Raw genomic sequence first — 22,296 nt, forward strand, 5'->3', positions numbered from 1 at the left:
GTACGCCTCTATATTTTTATGACATAACATAATTTCATGTAACTACATCATGTTTACTCCTAACACAGTGTAAATTGTGGTCCTTTAATGATGGACATCAAATGTGATTAAATTAGTAGCGACTTCACTACTGTGTTTATTGGACGATAGTAATTGTCCATGGAAAGCTGTTTGACAAAGTGAAGGTTTTTTTTTTGTAGGAAAGAAGTGATTTAGAGAATCACACGCCAAAAACCAAAAAAAAAAAAAAAAAAAAAAAAAACCATTGCATGCATATAATGAAAATGAAAATATGTTGATTTAAATCCTAAAAACTAGTTAATATGCAACTAGTTCATAAAAACAAAACAAAACTTGTAACCCATAACCTACACATCTTAACATGAAGGAAAGTCCAATTCTTTGAGGCAAATGTATTACTTTTATTAAAACAAATGACCAACACAGACAAACATGACACGCATCACATTTTAGTGTTCACCTGATCTCACATAGCTATCAAAACAGGAAGGCTTGGATCAAGTGTGTTAGAGCAGGCAAAAAAAAAAAAAACAACAACAACCTATTAACACAACGAGAGAACAAAATAATAGATTTAGATAAATACATTTGGCACTGTGCAAAAATGTAGATTTGCGATCACAGGAAAACAAAAGGACAGGACGTTAGACAGTTAGGTAACATTTATACATTTTCATACAAATCACTGAACGATAATAACCTGGATGATGGCTGGTTTGCTTGACTCTTAACAGACTGGAACTGTTTTAATCACAAAATGACAGAACGAAGGTGGGTGTTCTGATGGTGTGTTAATTCAGATTTGTCTACATGTACATTTTACAGCTATTAGTCGTTAATGAACAGGTGCTGGATCATGAGATCTCTTGGCCAAAGACTCAGCCATTTCAAACAACAACAGGTAGACCAGGAAAAGGAGATCCACCATTGAAAATAAACACGAAATCTGGGAACTGTAAGGCTCTACGCCAGTTGCAGGAGCAGAGAATAAGGCTGACAGCGTTACGTATAAACCGATCTGTTTCATCTTTCTCCTGACTGTTTTTACATAGAGCCTAGGGAATTTTGGCATGCAGTATTAGATTATAAAGCAACTTTAATATAGACTAATATCAGTATTATTATCCTTTAGCATACACTTATCTTTTATGTTTCTTTTCGTTTACGTTTCCTTACCTGTCGGAAGCGGCATATACTGTAGAGCGTTTTATTTCTAATTGGATTTAAACATTTCGCAAGAAGGAAAAAAAAAAAAATCATCATACAGGATGAGAGTGGTGCAATCAAGCCCTTTGATGACACTCAAGAATCTGAATGACGACTCGTATTCAATTTCTGATGCCTCTGTAGTGCTTCACACTTTATTCAAGCAGGTTAACAAACCACTACATGTCCTAGCACAGTAGAAAACGGGTAACTGTCCTGTGACTTTCAAATAAATCATGCGTTTTTCCTCTACACTTCCTTTTTAGACAACTTGAAGTGGCTAGATCTTTGATCTTAGATTTGCGTTTTCACATTTATGCAGCGGAGAGAGAGAGAGCAAAACAGAGAGACTGCAGAAGAGAGAGAGAGAGAGAGAGAGAGAGAGAGAGAGAGAGAGAGAGAGAGAGAGCGCACAACAGAACAAGAGAGTGCAAGAGAGAGAAAGCACACGTGCGAGAAAGAGCAAGAGAGAGAAAGAGAGAGAGCGCAAGAGAACAAGAGAGAGAGAGTGAGAGCAAGAGAGAGGTGCCTGTGTGGTGCGGTTTAATCTACTTGGCAGTGCTTTCCTAATCATTTTATCAGTCACAGTGTCAATAAAATACTAAGAAACAAATCCCATAAACTGCTACTGACACCTAAACTATGGTTCAGAAATGACAGCCAAGTGGTCAAGAGATGGTCAAGAGCATGATAAACAAGGCTTAAAAAACAACAACAAAAAAAAAAACAATAAAAAAAACCCCATCAAATTATTCATCTTGCATTGATATATTGTATCTATTCCTCCAACACAAGCAAAAGGGCCTAGTGCTTGGTTTCTAACAGTGTCGGACTGAAAGTTTCAAAATGTACAGAATTCTCTTTTATACCTGTAGACTCTTTTTTTTGGGGGGGGCTCATCCTCAGTTTCTCCCCAGCCTCATACCCATTCACGTTGCCTTCAACTCTAACGTGCTCCGGTGAAGGCCCCTTGTGCTGCTGTGGCGGTGGCGTTCACCGCTGCTTGGCGCACGGCTTCGTTTGAAAGCACTCCGGTGGCAAACTCTGCCTGGGCCTTCTGGAAGCTGGCACCGGTCTGCCGGTAGAGAGAGTGGACCTGGGCGAGGGAGATAAAAGAGCTTAGTGATGGAATTACCACACGATCTGCAAGCAAAGAAGCAATGCAAATGAAAGGCCTTAAATCTTGATGCCCAACGATTAAAGCGGGTAGGGAAATGAGACAAGCTCGCAGAATGTTACACTGCTTTGCATGAATCAAGACTGCATGCTTAATCGTTTGGTAGCTGCTTTTCCTAACTGAAGATGACATCAAAAGGTGCAATTGTTTCAGGTTCATCACACGTTCCGATTATACAGTCATTACAACACCCTGGATCTTTTGTGTGTGTGTGTGTGTGTGTGTGTGTGTGTAATAACATGGAAAATTCTAATTCGATACGACGTTACAATACATTTTAATACAACATTGAAAATGTGCCTTAGGCTTCCACTGATGAAAAGAGTCAACATTATAAAACTCAAACTCACACAGGGGACATGTACTGTGCATGCGATTGTTTCAGACTCACTTGATTCTGTCGAACCCCGGTGCATTCGTGTTCTTCTTACGTCATGGAGAACACAACATGACTCACCAAATTCTTTTGTTTTGGTTATTATATTCAAATTTATTTATTTATTTTTACACACACACACACACACACACACACACACACACACACACACACACACACACACACACACACAAAACGCACATTCTGCTCAACAGTGGACCTCTTCTACATCCCACAACGTTCCCCTGCCACTCATGGTACACGTGTTTGGTAGCTAATGTTGTCATCATCTGTTAAAACAAGTTACAGGAGCAGGTTACTTTGCTTCCTGAACAAGTGCGGACCCGAGTACGAGTTGCGTTCACGTTCACGGGGCTACCTCCAACAGGTAGTCTCGGGTTCGGTACCGTGGTGCGCTTCCCGATCCGCATTACAGTTTTCACGTTACCAATTTTCCCCTCTGTATCGGACTAAACTGCCAGTCTGAAAGTCCGTTTAATAACAACAGTGTTTGCATGATCCATTCGGACTTGTTGAATGTAACAAAATGAAGCATGGGTAATTACGCATCTAGATGTAAATATCAGGAAATGAAAGCTGAAATTATAAACTCTCGTCTCATGTGCATCTTTTGATCTCAACCCCAAACGTCTTCAGTGTATAGCAAAGACAATATACTTAGGCTTGTGGTTCCATTACTTTTGGAGGGGACTGTATATCAGATTTTCAGTGGGTCAAAATTTTACGTACAGTTTGTTAATATTTTCTGGCATTACATTTTAATTGCTTAACTTCTTTCCAATGCCTTCCAAAAGCTTCTCACTGTACTTTATTGGAATTTTTGCATTTTTCCATTCCTCCTGACTCAAGTGACATAACTCGGCCAGGATTTTGGGCCGCCTGCCTTACTCAGACACGCTTTTTCAGTTAAGTCCACAAATTTTCTACGGGATTCAGGTCAGGGCTTTGTGATGGCCACTCCAATAATTTCACTTTGTTGTCTTTAAAACATTTTGTTACAACTTTGGAGCTGTAACCAAGCTGTGACCAAGGTTTAGCTTTCTGGTGTTACTTCAGTATTACTGGATAAATCCTCCTTCCTCATGATGCCATCTATTTTCTGAATATGTCATTCCCTTTTTCCAGCAAAACACCCTACAACATGATGCCACCACAACCATGCTTCACAGTTGGGATGGTGTTCTTCAGATTAGAAGCCTCAGACTTTTTCTACCATACATATCTGACCAGAGAACACTCCTCCAAAATGCTGGTGATCACCTTCAAATTTCAGTCTGACTTTTTTATGCCAGTCTTGGAGTAGGGGTGTATTCCTTGTATGACCATGACTTGGTTTTATGCCATGGTGATGCACTGTAGGACTCTCTTAATAGTGGACACACATACTTCCATAACTGATGCCTCCAACTCCTTCACCAGTTCCTTTGTTGTTGTCTTGTGGTTCAGCGGAATCTTTCAGACCAACGTTTCATCCTTGGGAGGTCATTTGTGTGTTGTTCCTGAAGGATGCAGTGTGTGTGAGATCTCAAGACTTTTGAATTTTGATTGGAAATTGCTCCTAAGTAAGAATCAGACGTGTGGAGCTCCATATTTTTTTTCCTGTAAGTAAGCGTTTGGCCTCAACCTTAGAGGATAAGCAGCATTTTATCATGAACAGCCTGCACTCATCGTATTCATCGGAGACTACTAATACTTCTTTCTTTTTTTAAGCAAATGGTCGTCACACCAAATATTGACTTTGTTTCTTTTATTTCTGTTTACTGCTGTTTATTACAATTGAATTTACTCAACAAAAGATTACTTATGAGGAACCAGCATCTTGCAGATTTTGTTTAACCGCGTTTAATATTTTGGAGACCACGCCTCTAAATCGGATCAGATTCATCAACCATGTTTTGTAGTTTAGAGCAAAAACACAGACATGTGTACAGTGCTGTATGGTGATTTGCAAAGAGATGATGTGTACTGCTAATAGAGAGAGGAGAAGATCTGAGTTTACCTTCTTGAGCAGAACCACTCCCATGGCAGCCTGAGCAGTGAAGACCAATGCATTCAAGAGCATGATCACTCCAACTGCGGTATTTGTCTTTAATGCAGCAAGACCCACTATCCATCCACTGCATAAGCAGAGAGTGAGACAAAGACAAAGAAAACAGCAGGTGAAATGAAACGAATGAGAGTGGCAAATGCAGAAAAGTTCAGGATTGTAACAAGTTACTCATGTCACCTGAAGCCCCAGCCAGGAATACCAATAGTCATAAGGACGTACAACACCACTTGGACGAAGAAGATGAAGAAGAACATAAAGAAGTTGAAGGAACTATCACTCCTGTTGAGATATAGAGAGATCAATCCATTAGCCTAAATAAAATCCAGCAAATTCTAAGACAATATCCAATAGCTTAGCAGCTGCTTGCTTCAAATCATCCATCACATTGGCATACTGTAAGTACTCACACCCCCAGAACTTTTCCACATAATGGAGGCCATTCAACAAAAGTTATGGACCAGGTAAGCAGGGAGCGCATTATTCAGACAAGCAAAGGCAACGCTCAACATTGTGCTACCACCACCATGCTTCACTCTAGGGACATCACTGGTGTTCTTGGGGTGGACAGTGTCGGGTTTCTCCCAAACATATAGGGCAAAGAGGGAAGTAATATAGTGCTCTATAGATGTTCTTTTCCAGAGCTTTGTCCTGGACTTGTTTTGATAGCTCTTTGGCCTTCATGACTTTTTAGGTCTCTTCTCTAACAAAAACTCTAGGCTTTCCAGGAACAGATGTATTTAGAGTGATATCACACGGCACTTTACATGCACAAAAGTGTGATTTTTTTTTTGTAAAATATATACACACACACACACACACACACACACACACACACACACACACACACACACACACTAATATATATAATTATATTTATACACACACAAATACATACATACATTATATATTTCCTGCCAGATATGCACTGTACCTGCTACTGTGCTTGTTTGAGCTGCAGACTGCTCTTGACTCAAAGAATTTTAAAAACAGGGATCTGATGCAGATGAACTCGGTGGTACATACCTAAATGCTTTATACACAGGCCTGTACCAACAGACGAAGGAGCAGGGGGTAAAGAGCAGAAGCCAGAGGATGGCTAGGCCAAAGCCTACACCACTACTAGTGTCCACACAAAACAGAGAAAGGCAGGAGATGAAGTTGAAGACCAGGGTGCAAGCCGAATCTTTGTGGAGGAACAAATTTACAAAAAAAAAAAAAAAAGAAGAAAAAAAGTGTAAAACAATGAGAACAGGATAACAAGAGCAATAGCAAGGCAAACTTATGGATACAAAAACTTTAAAGCAGTCAGTCCTTAAGCATTAACCCTGATCTTAAATCAGACATTCATATACAAATGTTAAAGGTGCATATAAGATTGATTGATTACAAAATAATTATACAAAATAATTAAATATTAAAACTGAATGTCATTTTGACCTCCAGTGGTTCAAACAGGTTACTGCAAGCTTGGACTTGGACATCAAACCCTCACGGTGCAATAACATGGGATTAATAAATACGTTTCATAAAATACATTTTAAAAAGTTCAACAACTAACCTGAGAATTGTTTCGATTAAAAAAAAAAAAATTACACACGCCTCAGAATGTTTGGGGGCTGAACTACATTATTCAATTCAATTGTATTTATATAGCGCTGTTAACAATAGGTACTGTCACAAAGCAGCTTTACAGAAATCTGGATATAGATTTAGATTTATGTCTCTAATGAGCAAGCCAGAGGCAATGGTGGCAAGAAAAAACTCCGAGACGACATGAAGAAACCTTGACAGGAACCAGACTCAAAAGTCTATAATTAAAGGGTTAGTTCACACAAAAATGAAAATTCGGGCATCAGTTACTCACCCTCATGTCGTTCCAAACCCGTAAGACTTTCGTTCATCTTCAGAATACAAATGGCGACATTTTTAATGAAACCTGGGAGATTTCCGTCTCTCTGTTTACAGTCCACGTAACCAAAACTTTCAAGCTCCAAAAAGTTCATATAGGCATTGTAAAAGTAATCCACGTGACTCCAGAGGTTTAATCCCAATTTAATTTAGTGATACGAATGCTTTGTGTGTGCAAAAATTAAAAAAATAAGTCTTTATTCAAAAAATATCTTTATGTTCTCGCGACACAATGGACCCGGAAGCGCTGCACTGTTTACAGCAGAGGAAGAAGGACATTGTACACAAACTGAGTCACATACAGTAGAAAAAGCTTTGTAACAAAGACGTCTGCAGATCTCGACATAGAGGACTTGTATTTTTTATGCCAGCTCTTGCATCAAGACAACACACACGCGTCGTACTTCTCTCGTGAACGCGCGTCGGAGATCTATGCAGAAGTGAAGCTATTTTGTGAAGACTTATTTTGAGTTTTTATTGTGCACGCACAAAGCATTCGTATCGCTTCATTGAATTGGGATTAACCCGCTGGAGTCACGTGGATTACTTCTAAGATGCCTTTATGAACTTTTTGGAGCTTGAAAGTTTTGGTTACGTGGACTATAAACGGAGAGACAAATCTCCCGGGCTTCATTAAAAAACATCCTCATTCGTGTTCCGAAGATGAACAAAAGTCGAACAGGTTTGGAATGACATGAGGGGGCGTAACTGATGACAGAATTTTCATTTGTGGGTAAACTACACCTTCAAGTCTATAAGATCCAGTTGAACCATTACTCCAATCAAGGCCACACTGGTTTAAAAAAAATAATGTAGATCAGAAACAGATGTATGTACAATCGGATATAAAAAGTAATATCCAATCAAGAGGAAGACTCTATACCACCACAACCTAACATAACCAAATGAACTGTATCACAGTGAACCATTACACTAATTTATCAGAACACCTCTTATTCAGATAAAAACATTCAACAAACAAAACACAGCTTACACATCCAGTAATAGTACATGATGGTGACGATGCGCTGAAAGCCCTGGCTGATCTCCACGTTAATGTCATGATAGAAGCACGGACCCACTGGACAGAAAGACGGCAACGGAGGCCAATTCTTCTGAGACGCTAAAACAAACAAAGTTATGTCATGTCATTCAACCATGTAACGCACACTCATTCAGTTTCTTCCTGATATGTGAGCTTTCTTTATCTTCCTGCTCTCCACAGTGCTTTTATCCAAAGTGACTACCAAGTGATGCAAAATACACATTGTGCATAGAACTGTTACAGGACCAGGACAAGAACCAGGGACTAAATTTGCATCAACTTGTCTGAAAAAGGCAATCTAGCTTTAGGATGAATAAATAGTATTTTCCAAACATATGGGGTGGTACAGTTCGGCATATTCCTCATGCAGAAAGTCATGCAAGTTGTACCTTAGTACCCATGCTGGCTCTGGTTACTCTTGCCCAGGTGTCACACGAACCAAAAAAAAAAAACAGGACATACATGCAGAGCTAAAAATAGTGCACACTTGTCCAACTCAGTTATCAGAGAATCATCTGTCATCACACGACTTCTATGTGCTTTGCTTTTGGTTTTCTTCAACGTTGTGTTGTCTGGTTCAGCCAAACAAAATTCCCTATAGCCAAAAAGTGTGTGGACAGCTTTGATGCAGTGAAAGTGTTTCAGTTCATCCCAAAAGTGTTCATTATGGCTGAGGTCAGGGCTCCATGCAGTAGCGGTCGAGCGATAGTGGATTTTGCCGATAACTAAGTTGGGCGGGACCTGCCGATAACCGATTAATCGACCGGTAGTTTTTCAAATTGATATGGAGTGAAAACATAGCACTCAAAGTAAAATATTGCTGAACTTTATACAAAAATAAATAGTACTGACTGCACCATGAAAATGTACTGTACTTTTTCAAAAATAAAATAAATATATAAATATTAATATATATTAACTGTTAATAAACATTAAAGTAAATAAAATATATACATCCAAACTGAACCAAAAGGTAACACTTCAAATAATAAATAAAAACAGAGACATCCAAATTGTATTTTTTTAAAAAACTTCAAATAACACAATAAAACGACAGTGATCGTTTTATTTCGCCTCTAGAGGCTGCTCTTGCACTGTATAATGACAGCGGACCCTTCTCAGCCGCTCAACAACGGACGCAACTGGGAAACACTTTAACGGTGTGGGTTTTTGCTGATTAAGGATAGTTCCAGCAATCAGTTATCGGTGCAGAGTAATCAGCAAAACCCATCAATTGGTCGATCTCTAGTGTGCAGGACACTCGAGTTCTTGGTAAAACATGTCTTCATAGAGCTCGCTTTGTGCACTTTTTGTCATGCTAGTACAGGTTTGGACCTCTTAGTTCCAGTGAAGAGAAACTGCAGCACTACAGTAGGCCTATACAAAGACATTCTATACAATGGTGTGCGTCCAACAATTTGGGGAAGAACCACATTCCTGACAAATCAATGAACGTGCAAACATTTTGATGCTTGAAAAATTGGTGCTAGTGAACTGACTGGTGAGGAAACAAGGTCAGAAAGAAATCTAGGAGTGAAAACGGTTATAACTAATAATTGAACTACAAATGATAGGATCTGGCGGAGTTGCCACTGCATGTTCATCTGACTCGGGTACTCACAGGATCCGGTGCTACGGCTTTGGGAGTCGAGCTCTCTCTCCCTCCTTTCCAGCTCCCTTGCTTTCCTCTCCAACTCCTCCTGCTTCTTCAGCAAGTCAGCTGTTGCGGCGTTCACCACAGGTTGCTTCAGAGAGATCAAGATTAGAGGGGGCTACTTAACTGACTGCAGTGTGTTGTAAACAATGTTGTTTAACACACCACCTTATTTCACTATTGTTCTGTTTATGTCCTGTTTAAAAAGGGGTTTTTACTGTTTATCTCCGGGAGATTCCTCAAGACATCGGATAAAAAAAAAATGCCAAGAGTACATTTCTGGAAATTCTAGGCAAAAAGGGCGTCTACACTGAAGATGCTAAAATTAAATTATTTTATTATATTTAATTATTAATAATTTAATTATTTCTATGGGAATTATGTTGTGATAAAAAAAAAATCCAAAATAATTTAACACTTGTTATCAGGTTAGAATATCAACCTGATAACAAGTGTTAAAAAAAATCCAAAATAATTTAATTTTATCACAACATAATTCCCATAGATCCATTTGTGTTATTCAAGAGTGACTGTACAGTAGAACTGTGATGCTTATTTACCTCCTCATAACAACGAACTGTAGTCAGTGTTAAAGACTGAACAAGAGAATATGTCTGATTGATCTAAAACAGGGGTGCCCAATCTTATCTGCAAAGGGCTGGTGTGGGTGCAGGTTTTCATTCTAACCAAGCAGAAGCCACAACTGAGTCTTTTGAACGCCAATATCAACTGATTAAACAGGTGGAATCATCAGATGTGGATCCTGCTTGGTTGGAATGAAAACCTACAGCCCCACTGGCTCTTTGCGGATTAGATTGGACACCCCCGGTCTAAAACGAATACTTGTGTACACAGCAGAACTCATTTAAAGGTAAAAAGTGCTGCCTGTCTACTGTTCATGCTGTGAGCGGCCATGTTGATTTGAAGGCAATTTCTGAACTCGGGGTTGAGGAGACCATCCCGAGTAGGGCTTCCGAGTTGAGTTGGCGTTTATGATACAAATACTGTATGCACTGTTGAATTTCATATACAAACGCTCTCCCTCCAGAACGTTTCGTTTTAGCGGCAAGAAAAAAGGGTTTGTTGTCAAAAAGGTGGAATGCTAGTTGTGTCACCTACTGATAAATGTTACTATGGCAACCAGTAGTAGGAACGACTTCTACTGGCGATTTCATAATACAGTGACTAGCAGCGATAAAATCACTTTGTGTGTGAGAATGTAGCTTTAGTCGGAGGTCGGAAATTACAAGCTTAGTCGAATACGGTGTTAGTATCGAGGTAGCGAAGAAACACACCTGAGTGCTGTAGGATCCATAATTCCGGGGCTCTGTGGGTGTAGTCCTGCTAGGCAGAGCCTGAGGCGGGATGGTTGGTGGTGAGGTTGGTGGCGCGGCCTCATAAGGAGGCGGAGGCTATAATATGAAAAATAAATAAATAAATCACCATGATTACAAAGTGCATCAACATCAACAGGTCTATACCGTATAGTGAGTTATGAGAAGATGTGTTTCTAATATATTATTAGTTGAGTCTAGATGTCTGAAAGATTAACATGGGTAATGCAATAATGCATGGATTCTACATTCACTTAGTGAGCTCACATGTCTAATATGGTCAATACAGAACCATGTACTCTGAACATGTGTGAGATCAAGCAAATAAATAAATAATAAATAATGCATTGCTCAGTCTTTGTAATGAATGATTTGTCTAATTAGACCATTTGTTATACTGATAGAGAATACTCACCATGAAAATATTATCCTACATGATCAATAACTCCTTATTCCCCTTATACACAACGTTCCCAGATTGGCTCTCTGGGATTTAGCTCGTGTTTTGTAGTACAATCAGACATGGTTATGGAGTTCAATAAAGCTTAATATTGCTGGTAATTAATGTTGAGCATTGATGTGGTTTGTCATCTCAATTAGTACGATCCCATTAGACATGATCAGAGCTTGCATCTCTAACATGAACCTTTACTGGACTCCATGATCTGGTCAGCCTTGTATTAAAACACAAACTCTTTATATCATTAAATTCTCCATATACAGGGTGTGGTCGGTTGGGGAGTGTTTGAGGAGTGGCAGTGACATTGGCATAGTAGTGTGTGTGTGTGTGTCTGGTCCACTCATTACTTTGCACACTCACTGCTATTTTATTAGGACACATCTCCACTATTAGTCCACCCTGTAGGTGTATAGTACAGAGGACAACTTATTTTTCTCACAATTGCACGATGACAAAAGTTATTTTCCGAGATCACGGAGTAGGAGCATTCTAGCACTGCATTGTTGTAACCAGTGGCACGCGGTCACGTATTTATATTATAGCGATTCTGCAGCAATTACATCCTATTTCCGATCTCCATTTCTTTTGTGAGCCGCAAAGCACTTAGGCGGCATCTCTCAAACACCATATGGTAACCATGGAGACGTCCCGGGACGTCAAATTGGCTGGTAATGAAACTGATCACCTGTTCAGGATCACTGTAGTGTCCATGATGGTGTAGCTGCAGAGTCGCCTTTTCAAGTGCCAGAGACTAATTTGGAAATTCTCTCACACTGACCAACAGAAGACTAATTATATATTATATTATCTAATTATATATATATATATATATATATATATATATATATATATATATATATATATATATATATATATATATATATATATATATATATATATATATATATATATATACATACATACATACACACACACACACAGAGAGATAGACAGATCAATACATAAATAGACAGAGTTGCGGTCAGAAGTTTACATACATTCATAATGAACATGAATGTCGTGGCAATATTGTGCTTTCAAAAATTTCTTTGAATTTTTATTTCTCTGGATTTTTGGTCCAGATTTTCTCTGGACCTTGTGTTGACCACAGAAAACCCTAAATAAGTAAAAACTTGTGAACCAAATTCTCATTTTTTTTAAATGACAGATGCATGTTGTACATTCATTCTGCCCCAGAAAAATAAAAGTTCAAAGTTATGACTGAAAATCCAATATTGACATGACATTCACATTCATGATGAGTCTATGTAAACATCCAACCACAACTGTAGACAAATAGATAAGTAAATAAATAGATAGGTTGATGGACAGATTGATAGACAGACAGACAGACATACAGTATCTCACAAAAGTGAGTACACCCCTCACATTTTTGTAAATATTTGATTATATCTTTTCATGTGACAACACTGAAGAAATGACACTTTGCTACAATGTAAAGTAGTGAGTGTACAGCTTGTATAACAGTGTAAATTTGCTGTCCCCTCAAAATAACTCAACACACAGCCATTAATATCTAAACTGCTGGCAACAAAAGTGAGTACAGCCCTAAGTGAAAATGTCCAAATTGGGCCCAAAGTGTCAATATTTTGTGTGGCCACCATTATTTTCCAGCACTGCCTTAACCCTCTTGGGCATGGAGTTCACCAGAGCTTCACAGGTTGCCTCTGGAGTCCTCTTCCACTACTCCATGATGACATCACGGAGCTGGTGGATGTTAGAGACCTTGTGCTCCTCCACCTTCCGTTTGAGGATGCCCCACAGATGCTCAATAGGGTTTAGTCAATCACCTTCACCCTCAGCTTCTTTAGCAAGGCAGTGGTCGTCTTGGAGGTGAGTTTGGGGTCGTTATCATTCTGAAATACTGCTCTGCGGCCCAGTCTCCGAAGGGAGGGGATCATGCTCTGCTTCAGTATGTCACAGTACATGTTGGCATTCATGGTTCTCTCAATGAACTGTAGCTCCCCAGTGCCGGCAGCACTCATGCAGCCCCAGACCATGACACTCCCACCACCATGCTTGACTGTAGGCAAGACACACTTGTCTTTGTACTCCTCACCTGGTTGCCGCCACACACGCTTGACACCATCTGAACCAAATAAGTTTAAGTTGTGGTCTCATCAGACCACAGGACATGGTTCCAGTAATCCATGTCCTTAGTCTGCTTGTCTTCAGCAAACTGTTTGTGGGATTACTTGTGCATCATCTTTAGAAGAGGCTTCCTTCTGGTACGACAGCCATGCAGACCAATTTGATGCAGTGTGTGGCGTATGGTCTGAGCACTGACAGGCTGACCCCCCACCCCTTCAACCTCTGCAGCAATGCTGGCAGCACTCATACGTCTATTTCAGAAAGACATCCTCTGGATATAACGCTGAACATATGCACTCAACTTCTTTGGTCGACTATGGTGAGGCCTGTTCTGAGTGGAACCTGTCCTGTTAAACCACTGTATGGTCTTGGCCACCGTGCTGCAGCTCAGTGTCAGGGTCTTGGCAATCTTCTTATAGCCTAGGTCATCTTTATGTAGAGCAACAATTCTTTTTTTCAGATCCTCAGAGAGTTCTTTGCCATGAGGTGCCATGTTGAACTTCCAGTGATCAGTATGAGGGAGTGTGAGAGTGATGACACCAAATTTAACACACCTGCTCCCCATTCACACCTGACACCTTGTAACACTAACAAGTCACATGACACCGGGGAGGGAAAATGGCTAATTGGGCCCAATTTGGACATTTTCACTTAGGGGTGTACTCACTTTTGTTGCCAGAGGTTTAGACATTAATGGCTGTGTGTTGAGTTATTTTGAGGGGACAGCAAATTTACGCTGTTATACAAGCTGTACACTCACTACTTTACATTGTAGCAAAGTGTCATTTCTTCAGTGTTGTCACATTAAAAGATATAATCAAATATTTACAAAAATGTGAGGGGTGTACTCACTTTTGTGAGATACTGAATGTATAGACAAACAGATTGATAGACATATAGACAGAGAGAGAGATGGATAGACAAAAAGACAGATAGACAGATGCACTTTATTCATCCTGAAAAGGAAATTTGGGAAAGTCGCACTCCACACAGTCACTTAAACTCAAATCGAAACACAAAACCTTTGAGCTGTGAGACAGTAACACAACCACAGCACTGCTATTTCCTCTTGTGTCAGTCGCTGATTAAAGTTAAAAACAAAACAAAACAAGCATTGATATCTTTTGATCATGCGTACAGTTATCTCAAGAAAACAAGAAAATAAGTTTTGATATCAAGATAATGGCAAAGAAAAACAGTTTAATTTATAATGTTAAATTACTTTTAGTATACTTCTAACTCTCTCTGCTGCTGTAATAGCTGAATATTCCTCTTGGATGAATAAAGTGATCAATGTATGTATCTATCTATGCCTTTGTGTGCGGGCTTCTAATAACAGAGCACTAACACTGGTGTGTTTAATAATCCCATAGAAAGGTATATGATGTATGAGGAGGTGAGATTTGTGATGTGTGTGCTTTACCCCACTCGCCCTGGTGTCGAAGGGATTGTACAGATCCAGTGTGGGATAGTCTGTACTGCTGCTGTGTTGAATCACTGAAGGATCCTGTAAACATTCCAAAAATAAAAAACACACACACACACACAGTTAGAGGATCAACCTTAATTTAAAAAGCACTGTCAGTAGATGATCAAAAAATTCACCTGGAATGGATTGTGATCCTCACTGGGCTCTGGAAAACTTGTGTACTTCGACATGTCTGGGTAATTTCTATCTGGAGAGCAGAGTGAACCTGTGAGTAGTTGAGGGGGATTTCAGTGAATACAGCTGTCCTGACAAACCGGTGGATCCCGAAACGCCTACAAGGATCGCTGGGTCATTATCTGATCACTTCCTTTATCAGACTGATTAGAGAGCTAAGCTGAACAAGGCTGCGTCAAATCACCCCGAGCCGTTTAAGAAAGAATCCTATTTCTCACCAAAGCTATTAAACTTCACAGGTTTAGCATTAGCATTAGCAGTCCTCCTGGCGACGGAACTATTCCTCTGTGTCGTATCACGCTTTCGTTTTAAACCTGACGAACATTACAGTTTTTTTATATACATATTTGTATTTTTTATCTTATCGGAGGAAAGAAGATAATAAGGAAGTGCAGAGTCATGTGACTGCAGTGACAAAGCACGTGAGCAGTGAGGACAGAACTGGGCGTGTCTCTCTCTCAGCAGTAGCAGTGTTGTTCTCTGTATTACAGCGCGGTTGAACGCTAGAATCTGATTGGTCAGAATGGCTCAGAAAGTAGTTCCAGCTGTAATGTTTACGACAGGTTAACATTAATACATTCATGCTAATACGCTGTTTTTATAATAACAGCTTATACGCAGTGACTCTTTTCACAGGAATTTTTTTTCGATTGTTATGTTATTAATTTGACTTACGAAGACGTAATGTTTTACTTAGTATCTCCTTATTTTGACTTATACCACGGCGCGGTTGAATTCTCAAATCTGATTGGTCAGAAAGTGTGCACTGTTTCTTTATAACAGCACGGCTTGTATCACGAATGATAAGTTAATATTAATGCGCTCGTTCTAATGTTATTGTTTCTATAGTAACAGCTCATTCACAGGGGATTTTTTCCCCCCAACTGCTGTTATTGTTTTGACTTATCAGATTATTCTGATTTAGTATCTCATTATTTTCACTTGGTATGTTGTTATTTTGACTTACTAAGTCATTATTTTACTTATCACATTATTTTGACTTAGAATCTCATTTTGACTTAGTATCTCGTTGTGACAAATACAGTTTTTAAATGATAATGATAATTTATTGAAGCAAAAAATAATATCCAATAACAACTGGGCCTGTGTGAAAATGTATTTGCCCCTGTAGTTACTAATTCCCCAAATCTGTGAAACTGCATTCATAATGGGGTTCAGCTGGACTAGACACAACCAGACCTGATTACTGCAAACCCTGTTCAATCAAATCAACACTTAAAAAGAACTGTTTCAACAGCATGAAGCTGGTTAAAAGGTCTTACCCAGTAACACACCATGCCAAAGAAATTCCAGAAATGATGAGGAAGAAGGCGATTGAAATACATCAGTCTGGGAAGGGTTACAAAGCTATTTCAAAGGCTCTGTGACTCCAAAGGACCACAGTGAGAACCATTATCTCCAAATGGAAAAAACTCAGCACAGTAGTTAGTGAACCTTCCCAGAAGTGGCCGACCTTCCAAAATTCCTCCAAGAGCACAGCAATGACTCATCCAGCAAGGCACAAAAGAGCCAAAGACAACATCAAATGACCTACAGGCCTCTCATACATCAGTAAAGGTCATGTTCATGACTCCGCTATCAGAAACACACTGGGCAAAAATGGCATCCATGGAAGAGTGGCAAGGAGAAAACCACTGCTAACCCAGAAGAACATTAAGGCTTGTCTGAATTTTGCCAAAACACACCTTGATGATCCTCAAACCTTTTGGGAGAATGTTCTGTGAACTGATGAGTTGAATGTGGTTTGTTTGGAAGACAGGACTCCCATTACATCTGGAGTAACTTGCACCTTGCAATAATTGAGGGAAACATGAATTCTGCTCTCTACCAGAAAATCGTAATGGAGAATGCCCGAGCTTCAATCCGTAAATTGCAACTCAATCAGCACTTTTCTGTACTTTTTCACAGCACTGCACCTCATTATTTTGACTTACTAAGTCTGTATTTTGACTTAGTATCTCCTTATTTTGACTTATACTACAGCGTGATTGAATTCTAGAATCTGATTGGTCAGAAGGTGTGCATTATTTCTCCATGACAACACGGCTGGGAAAGTAGTTCCGTTGATGGAGTGGATAATGTCTGTACCTCAGAAATAAGTTTGAAACACTTCCCATTTCCCACTCAAAGGCTGATAAAAAGCAGAAATGTTTCCTAGTTTCGGGACTTTGTGTGGTTTTTGAGATGTAGGTGTATTAGTGTATGTCGTTATTAATGTTGGCCTCCCACCCCAAAATCTATGGTCACAAGCTACTGCTGATCTGTGTTGTCATTGTAAGAAGGTCTGTGAATTTATTCCAAAGGAAACAGTTTACTGTATTTATAATTAAATTAAGGTCATATTCTTCATCAATGCCATTGAAAAGTATAGGCTTTATGATAAAGCATCCTCGCTTCCTATGTACATGATAATTCCTATTGTTTTTTTTTAATATTCCTGATTTCAAATATATGGTTTTTGATGTATTTTAAAAGTTGTATATTTTTGTCTGTGATATTTTTAAAGGGTTAACCCACCTAGAAGTGATTCCTCTTATTGGGGTTACACATGACAAAAAAGGTTCTGTCATTGTGGTTACTCAATCCACTCCCCCTGCCCAATTTGCACCGTGCATGTGCACCACTGTGGTGCCAATGCGCACGCATTTTTTTAATGCTTTTTGACTCAATGTGTACTGGTGTTATTTCATGATATTTCAGCATATTTTATTAACACAGCAAATTCTCTTTTAGTAATTGGAATGTTTTATTGATTTAAACAATCTGAATAAAACAAAATGTTAAATGGCCTAATTGGTAATTTTAATATATTGTAAGTGCATAAAAATGATTGAAGACCACAGACTTTGAGTACAAAATTGGAAATAATATTCAGTGTTAAGTAAGAGCAAGATGAAAATTCTCTTAATCAGTTAATCTTAAATGTATTTTTCAAGGAAGCAAAATGGAGGATGTTTAGACTACCACACTCGAGACTATTCATAATGACATCCTTTTTTTTTTTTTTTTTTTTTTTAATATTATGCCTTTGATGTTATGATAAAATTTTATATTACAGTGTTTGCAGTTGTATGTTAAAATAAATGGTCAGCAGGGATTGTAGTGTGAAAGTTTTTGCATGCATGTGTGGTACAGATTGATTTACCTGATCCTGATCTTCCTACTACATAGGAACATCCCACAGTGGCTCCTAATTGGTGCAACAGAAAAGCATCCGCCCTATAGTCTATCAAGTCCTGTAAGTTCAAGTCCTGACAATGCCACAGTCATCCACAGTCATGAGCCAAGAGAGCAAAATTGCCTGTGCTGTCTGGCTGGGTGGTAGTAGTACCATTTTGTTACCAAATTTTCAGTTGGTGTGCATACAAATAGTCAAATTTGACCACAACACATGATGCCAGTTGAAATTCTAATGACTCTTTGATGTAGTTCAGGTGCTGCATTTGTCAAATGCTCTCAGGACAGTCTTATTTCTTTCAATGCTTCCAAACATCTTCTTGTTATTAAAGTGATGTTTAACAGTTGACATTGAAACTTGACAACCACAATAATCACTCAGGTCAGACAATTTGATAACTAGCTACAGTATGTAGAGACCAATAAGACCGTATCAACAGGGCAATTCGAAACCTTTCCCGCAATCCAACACACTGAATTGATTTAACTGATTTCCTCCTCAAAATTAACTTGTGTACTATATAGATATGATACACACCTTAAAAATATTACCCAAACAATTCAACCTGTGTTAAAAAATTATAAAATCCTCCCTAAGCGTTGGCTATGTACCTAAATATTTTAGCAGTTTTCAAACCACTGATTAAAAAGCCTGACCTTGACCCTGTCAAAATATGGGCCATTCTTTTATTTCCAAGGTCATAGAAATTTTTTAAAACTATTTTAGTCATGGTTTCAGCCTCACAATACTGAAATATTAATTCGTCTCCAGTACCCACTTTATGCTGGTCAGAGTCGCAGTGGATCCAGATTCTGTCCTGGGAAAACTGTCGCAGTTTTAATGCCTTTAATGTTACGATAAAAGTTTATATTACAGTGTTTGCATTTGTATGTGTTATATCACACACATGATATAAATATATATCATGTGTGTAAAGCAGGAATACACCCTGTATGAGGGCCAGTCCATCAAAGGGCATTGTTCAGCACATGTTCACACATATATACATTCACACTCACACATAGGGGCCATTTTTTTTGTAGCCAGTCCACCTACGTACTTGCATGTTTCTGATAGGTGGGAGAAGTTTGGTACCATTTTATACTGATGTATAAATACAATGGCTCCATTGCAACAGCACATACGTACATGCAAATGTATTATTTCCCTGTATTTTACATTATTCAATTATTCAATTATTTTTAAAAAAGGCTATAGAAAGACATGACTTAGACTCCCTAATTCAGATTCCAGGCATGTTTTAAAATACACGCAATTGTCAGTACATTTCATATGTAAAATATAGGATGTAAAAAAATATAGGATATAAGTTTTCCTATATTTTGCATTATTGGCCTATAAACGATCTAGAAAAAAACATGGTGTAACATGTAAAATCATGTTAAAAAAAAGCAAAAAGATCTTGTAATTCTTCGCTTTACACTGTTTTGGTTTGTGGCACAGCCTCCTCCTCTACACCGTCAGCTCTAAAAAAAAAAAAAAAAAAAAAAATTCCTCAGCCAATTGAGCGGCCCGTGGCCCCATGACATCACCGTCTCAGGAATGAGCCGAGTTGCTGTGGCAACAGGCAGGGGATGGAAGCATATTCTAGGCAGGTTTTGGGTTTCATACCCTGTCTCTAGTCTGTATGGTTTAGATTAGTGGAGGAAGAAAACAGGTTCCCATTCAAACCAAACCAGCAGAAAGTGCTTCCACAGAAAGAAGTCAATGACCCGCTGTAATACAACATGATGAGATATATACGTTTCTGAAATATTTCTTTTATTGTGTTTCTTCCTCATCAGTTTTGTTATGAGAGAAAATTTTAGATTTTCTTACAGATCAGATGAAATTATGAGCAAATAAAATCATTCATTTTGTCTATTATAATGCCTTTTTTTTTACCGAGTCACTTGCTGCCAATTTTTTTTTTTTTTTTTTTACACACAGTCCAAACTGAAGAATAGTCACAGAATTAAAGAAAGCAAACACATAATGTGTTCCTTGGAAAAGAATAAATATGCAAGAGAAAACTGGAAAAGATTATAATAGCCCCTGCTAATCTACAGTAGGGTCTGACAGTTTGAGTCGATTACGAAGAATTGTCTTATCTTAATGTAAATCTAATCTATTATTCAAGAGCTGCTTGGGGAATATCTGTATAATGATGTTATCACCCTCTTTGCTTCGTGTTTTTAGACAGATGTTAAACCATGTGTTTCATTAACATTTATACACTTAGCACACTGACTGAGCAGGATAAACCTCTGTGTATTTTCAATAATGTTTTTATTGATTATAAGCATAAGACAATAAGACATGCAGATTTTCTGTCATGAGCTGGTCAAAATACAGGGCTTAAAGTATACACACACACACACACACACACACACTTTCATCTCACATACAGTGCTTTTTATATTTTTGTATATTTGTCTCACTTTAGATCCTCATACAAAATGTAATATAACAGAAGAACATGAGGATACACAAAACAGTTATGCATCACCTATATCACCCAACTGAAAAAGTCAATGTAACATCTGGTTGTGTCACCTTTAGCAGCAGCAACTGCAAACAAATGCGTCTGATAACTGGAGATCAGTCTTTCACATCGTAATGGAGGAACTGCTTTAACTCAGCCACATTGGAGAGCTTTTGAACTTCTTGAACTTCCCGTTTAAGGTCCTGACACAGCATCTCAACGGGATTCAGGACTTGTACTAGGCCACTCCAAAACCATTTTCATTTTGTTTCTTTTGAGCTATTCAGAGGCGGACTTGGGTGGCTGTGGCTCAGTTGGTAGAGCGGGATGTCCACTAATCGAAGGGTTGGCGGTTTGATTCCCGGCCCGCGTGACTCCACATGTCGAAGTGTCCTTGGGAAAGATGCTGAACCCCAAGTTGCTCCCGATGGCAAGTTAGTGCCTTGCATGGCATCTCTGCTACCATTGGTGTGTGTGTGAATGGGTGAATGAGACACAGTGTAAAGCGCTTTGGATAAAAGCGCTATATAATTGTGCCATTTACCATTTAGGTCTTGCTCTTATGATCATTGTCTTGCTACATAATTCAACTGCGCTTGAGCTTCAGATCACAGACTGATGAGCAGATATTTTCCTTCAGGATTTTCTTGTAGTGAGCAGAATTCATGGTTCAATCAGTTATCAATCAATTATGGTAAGTCTTCCAAGCCCTGTAGCAGCAAAGTATCCCCACACCATCACACTACCACCACCAAGTTTCACTGTTGGGGTGATGTCCTTATTGTGGAGTGCTGTTTTAGCTTTATGCAAGATGTAACAGGACCCATGTCTTCCAAAAAGTTCACTTGAACATTACTGCAAGAGGCTTGGGGGTTTGTTTTGCTTTTAAATGTGTAACACAAGCCTTTATGTTCCGCTTGGTTAGCAGCGGGGTTTTTTTGCCTTGCAACTCTCCCATGGATACCGTTTTTGCGTCTTGTTTTTTCTAATGTTAGAATCATGAATACTGACTGTACCTGTGCAGAACAAGTCCTGCAGTTCTTTAGATGTTCATCTGGGTCTCTTTTGCGACTTTCTTGATGAGTCAGTGATGCACTCTTGGAGGAATTTTAGTAGACTACTCCTGGGAAGATTCACCACTGTTCTTCGTTTTTTCCATTTGGAGATAATGGCTCTCACTGTGGTTTGCTGGGGTCCCTGAGCCTTAGAAATGGCTTTGTAACCCTTTCAATAACTTTCTTTCTCATCTCCTCCGGAATGTCTTTTGATTGATCTTGTTGGGACCTCTTAGCCTACTTCACATTGCTGGAAAGGTTCTACTGAAGTAGTGTTTAGATTCTTTTGATTATGTTTAAATGAGGATCTGAAACAATTAAGTGTGACAAATATGCAAAGAAAGAAGAAATCTGTAAAGGGCAAATACTTTACCACGGTGCTGTACACACAGTAATAAATGAAGACATATCAAAAGATTGATCGCAGTCGATAGTAGATAGTAAAAACATAAAAGATAAACACATTTGATGTTTTCAAGTTCATTGTACCACAGTATAAATGATGAACTGAAGTTTTGAAGGAGACCAAA

The 22,296-nt window shown here is 38.8% G+C and overlaps 2 protein-coding genes across 9 annotated transcripts in view; both read right to left on the minus strand.

Annotated features, from left to right (window-relative positions):
- Positions 1-218: 218 nt before the first annotated feature.
- scamp3 (secretory carrier membrane protein 3) lies at positions 219-17,030 on the minus strand. 8 transcript variants are annotated; one of them, XM_053637169.1, is made up of 10 exons: positions 16,311-17,030; positions 14,970-15,572; positions 14,788-14,871; positions 10,754-10,870; positions 9,426-9,549; positions 7,754-7,882; positions 5,875-6,034; positions 5,029-5,130; positions 4,801-4,918; positions 219-2,323 (listed from the first exon to the last, which is right to left on the minus strand). In XM_053637169.1, exons 2-10 carry the CDS (start codon positions 15,021-15,023, stop codon positions 2,174-2,176), a joined length of 1,038 nt encoding a protein of 345 aa, XP_053493144.1. In that variant the 5' UTR covers positions 15,024-15,572; positions 16,311-17,030; the 3' UTR covers positions 219-2,173. The 8 variants fall into 8 exon arrangements, with proteins under 8 accessions (XP_053493144.1, XP_053493141.1, XP_053493140.1 ...); XM_053637166.1 differs by having other exon boundaries at positions 2,182-4,918; positions 14,970-15,040; positions 15,246-15,572; XM_053637165.1 differs by having other exon boundaries at positions 2,182-4,918; positions 14,970-15,058; positions 15,246-15,572.
- A 4,608-nt stretch (positions 17,031-21,638) lies between these two features.
- Positions 21,639-22,296, minus strand: part of crabp2b (cellular retinoic acid binding protein 2, b) — a 5,807-nt gene continuing 5,149 nt past the window's right edge. The window contains exon 4 of the mRNA XM_053638720.1: positions 21,639-22,296. This exon is cut by the window's right edge and continues 64 nt beyond it. The gene's annotated coding sequence lies outside the window, so the exon portion shown is untranslated.

This window comes from Ictalurus furcatus, chromosome 12, assembly GCF_023375685.1.
Source record: "Ictalurus furcatus strain D&B chromosome 12, Billie_1.0, whole genome shotgun sequence".
NCBI lineage: Eukaryota > Metazoa > Chordata > Actinopteri > Siluriformes > Ictaluridae > Ictalurus > Ictalurus furcatus.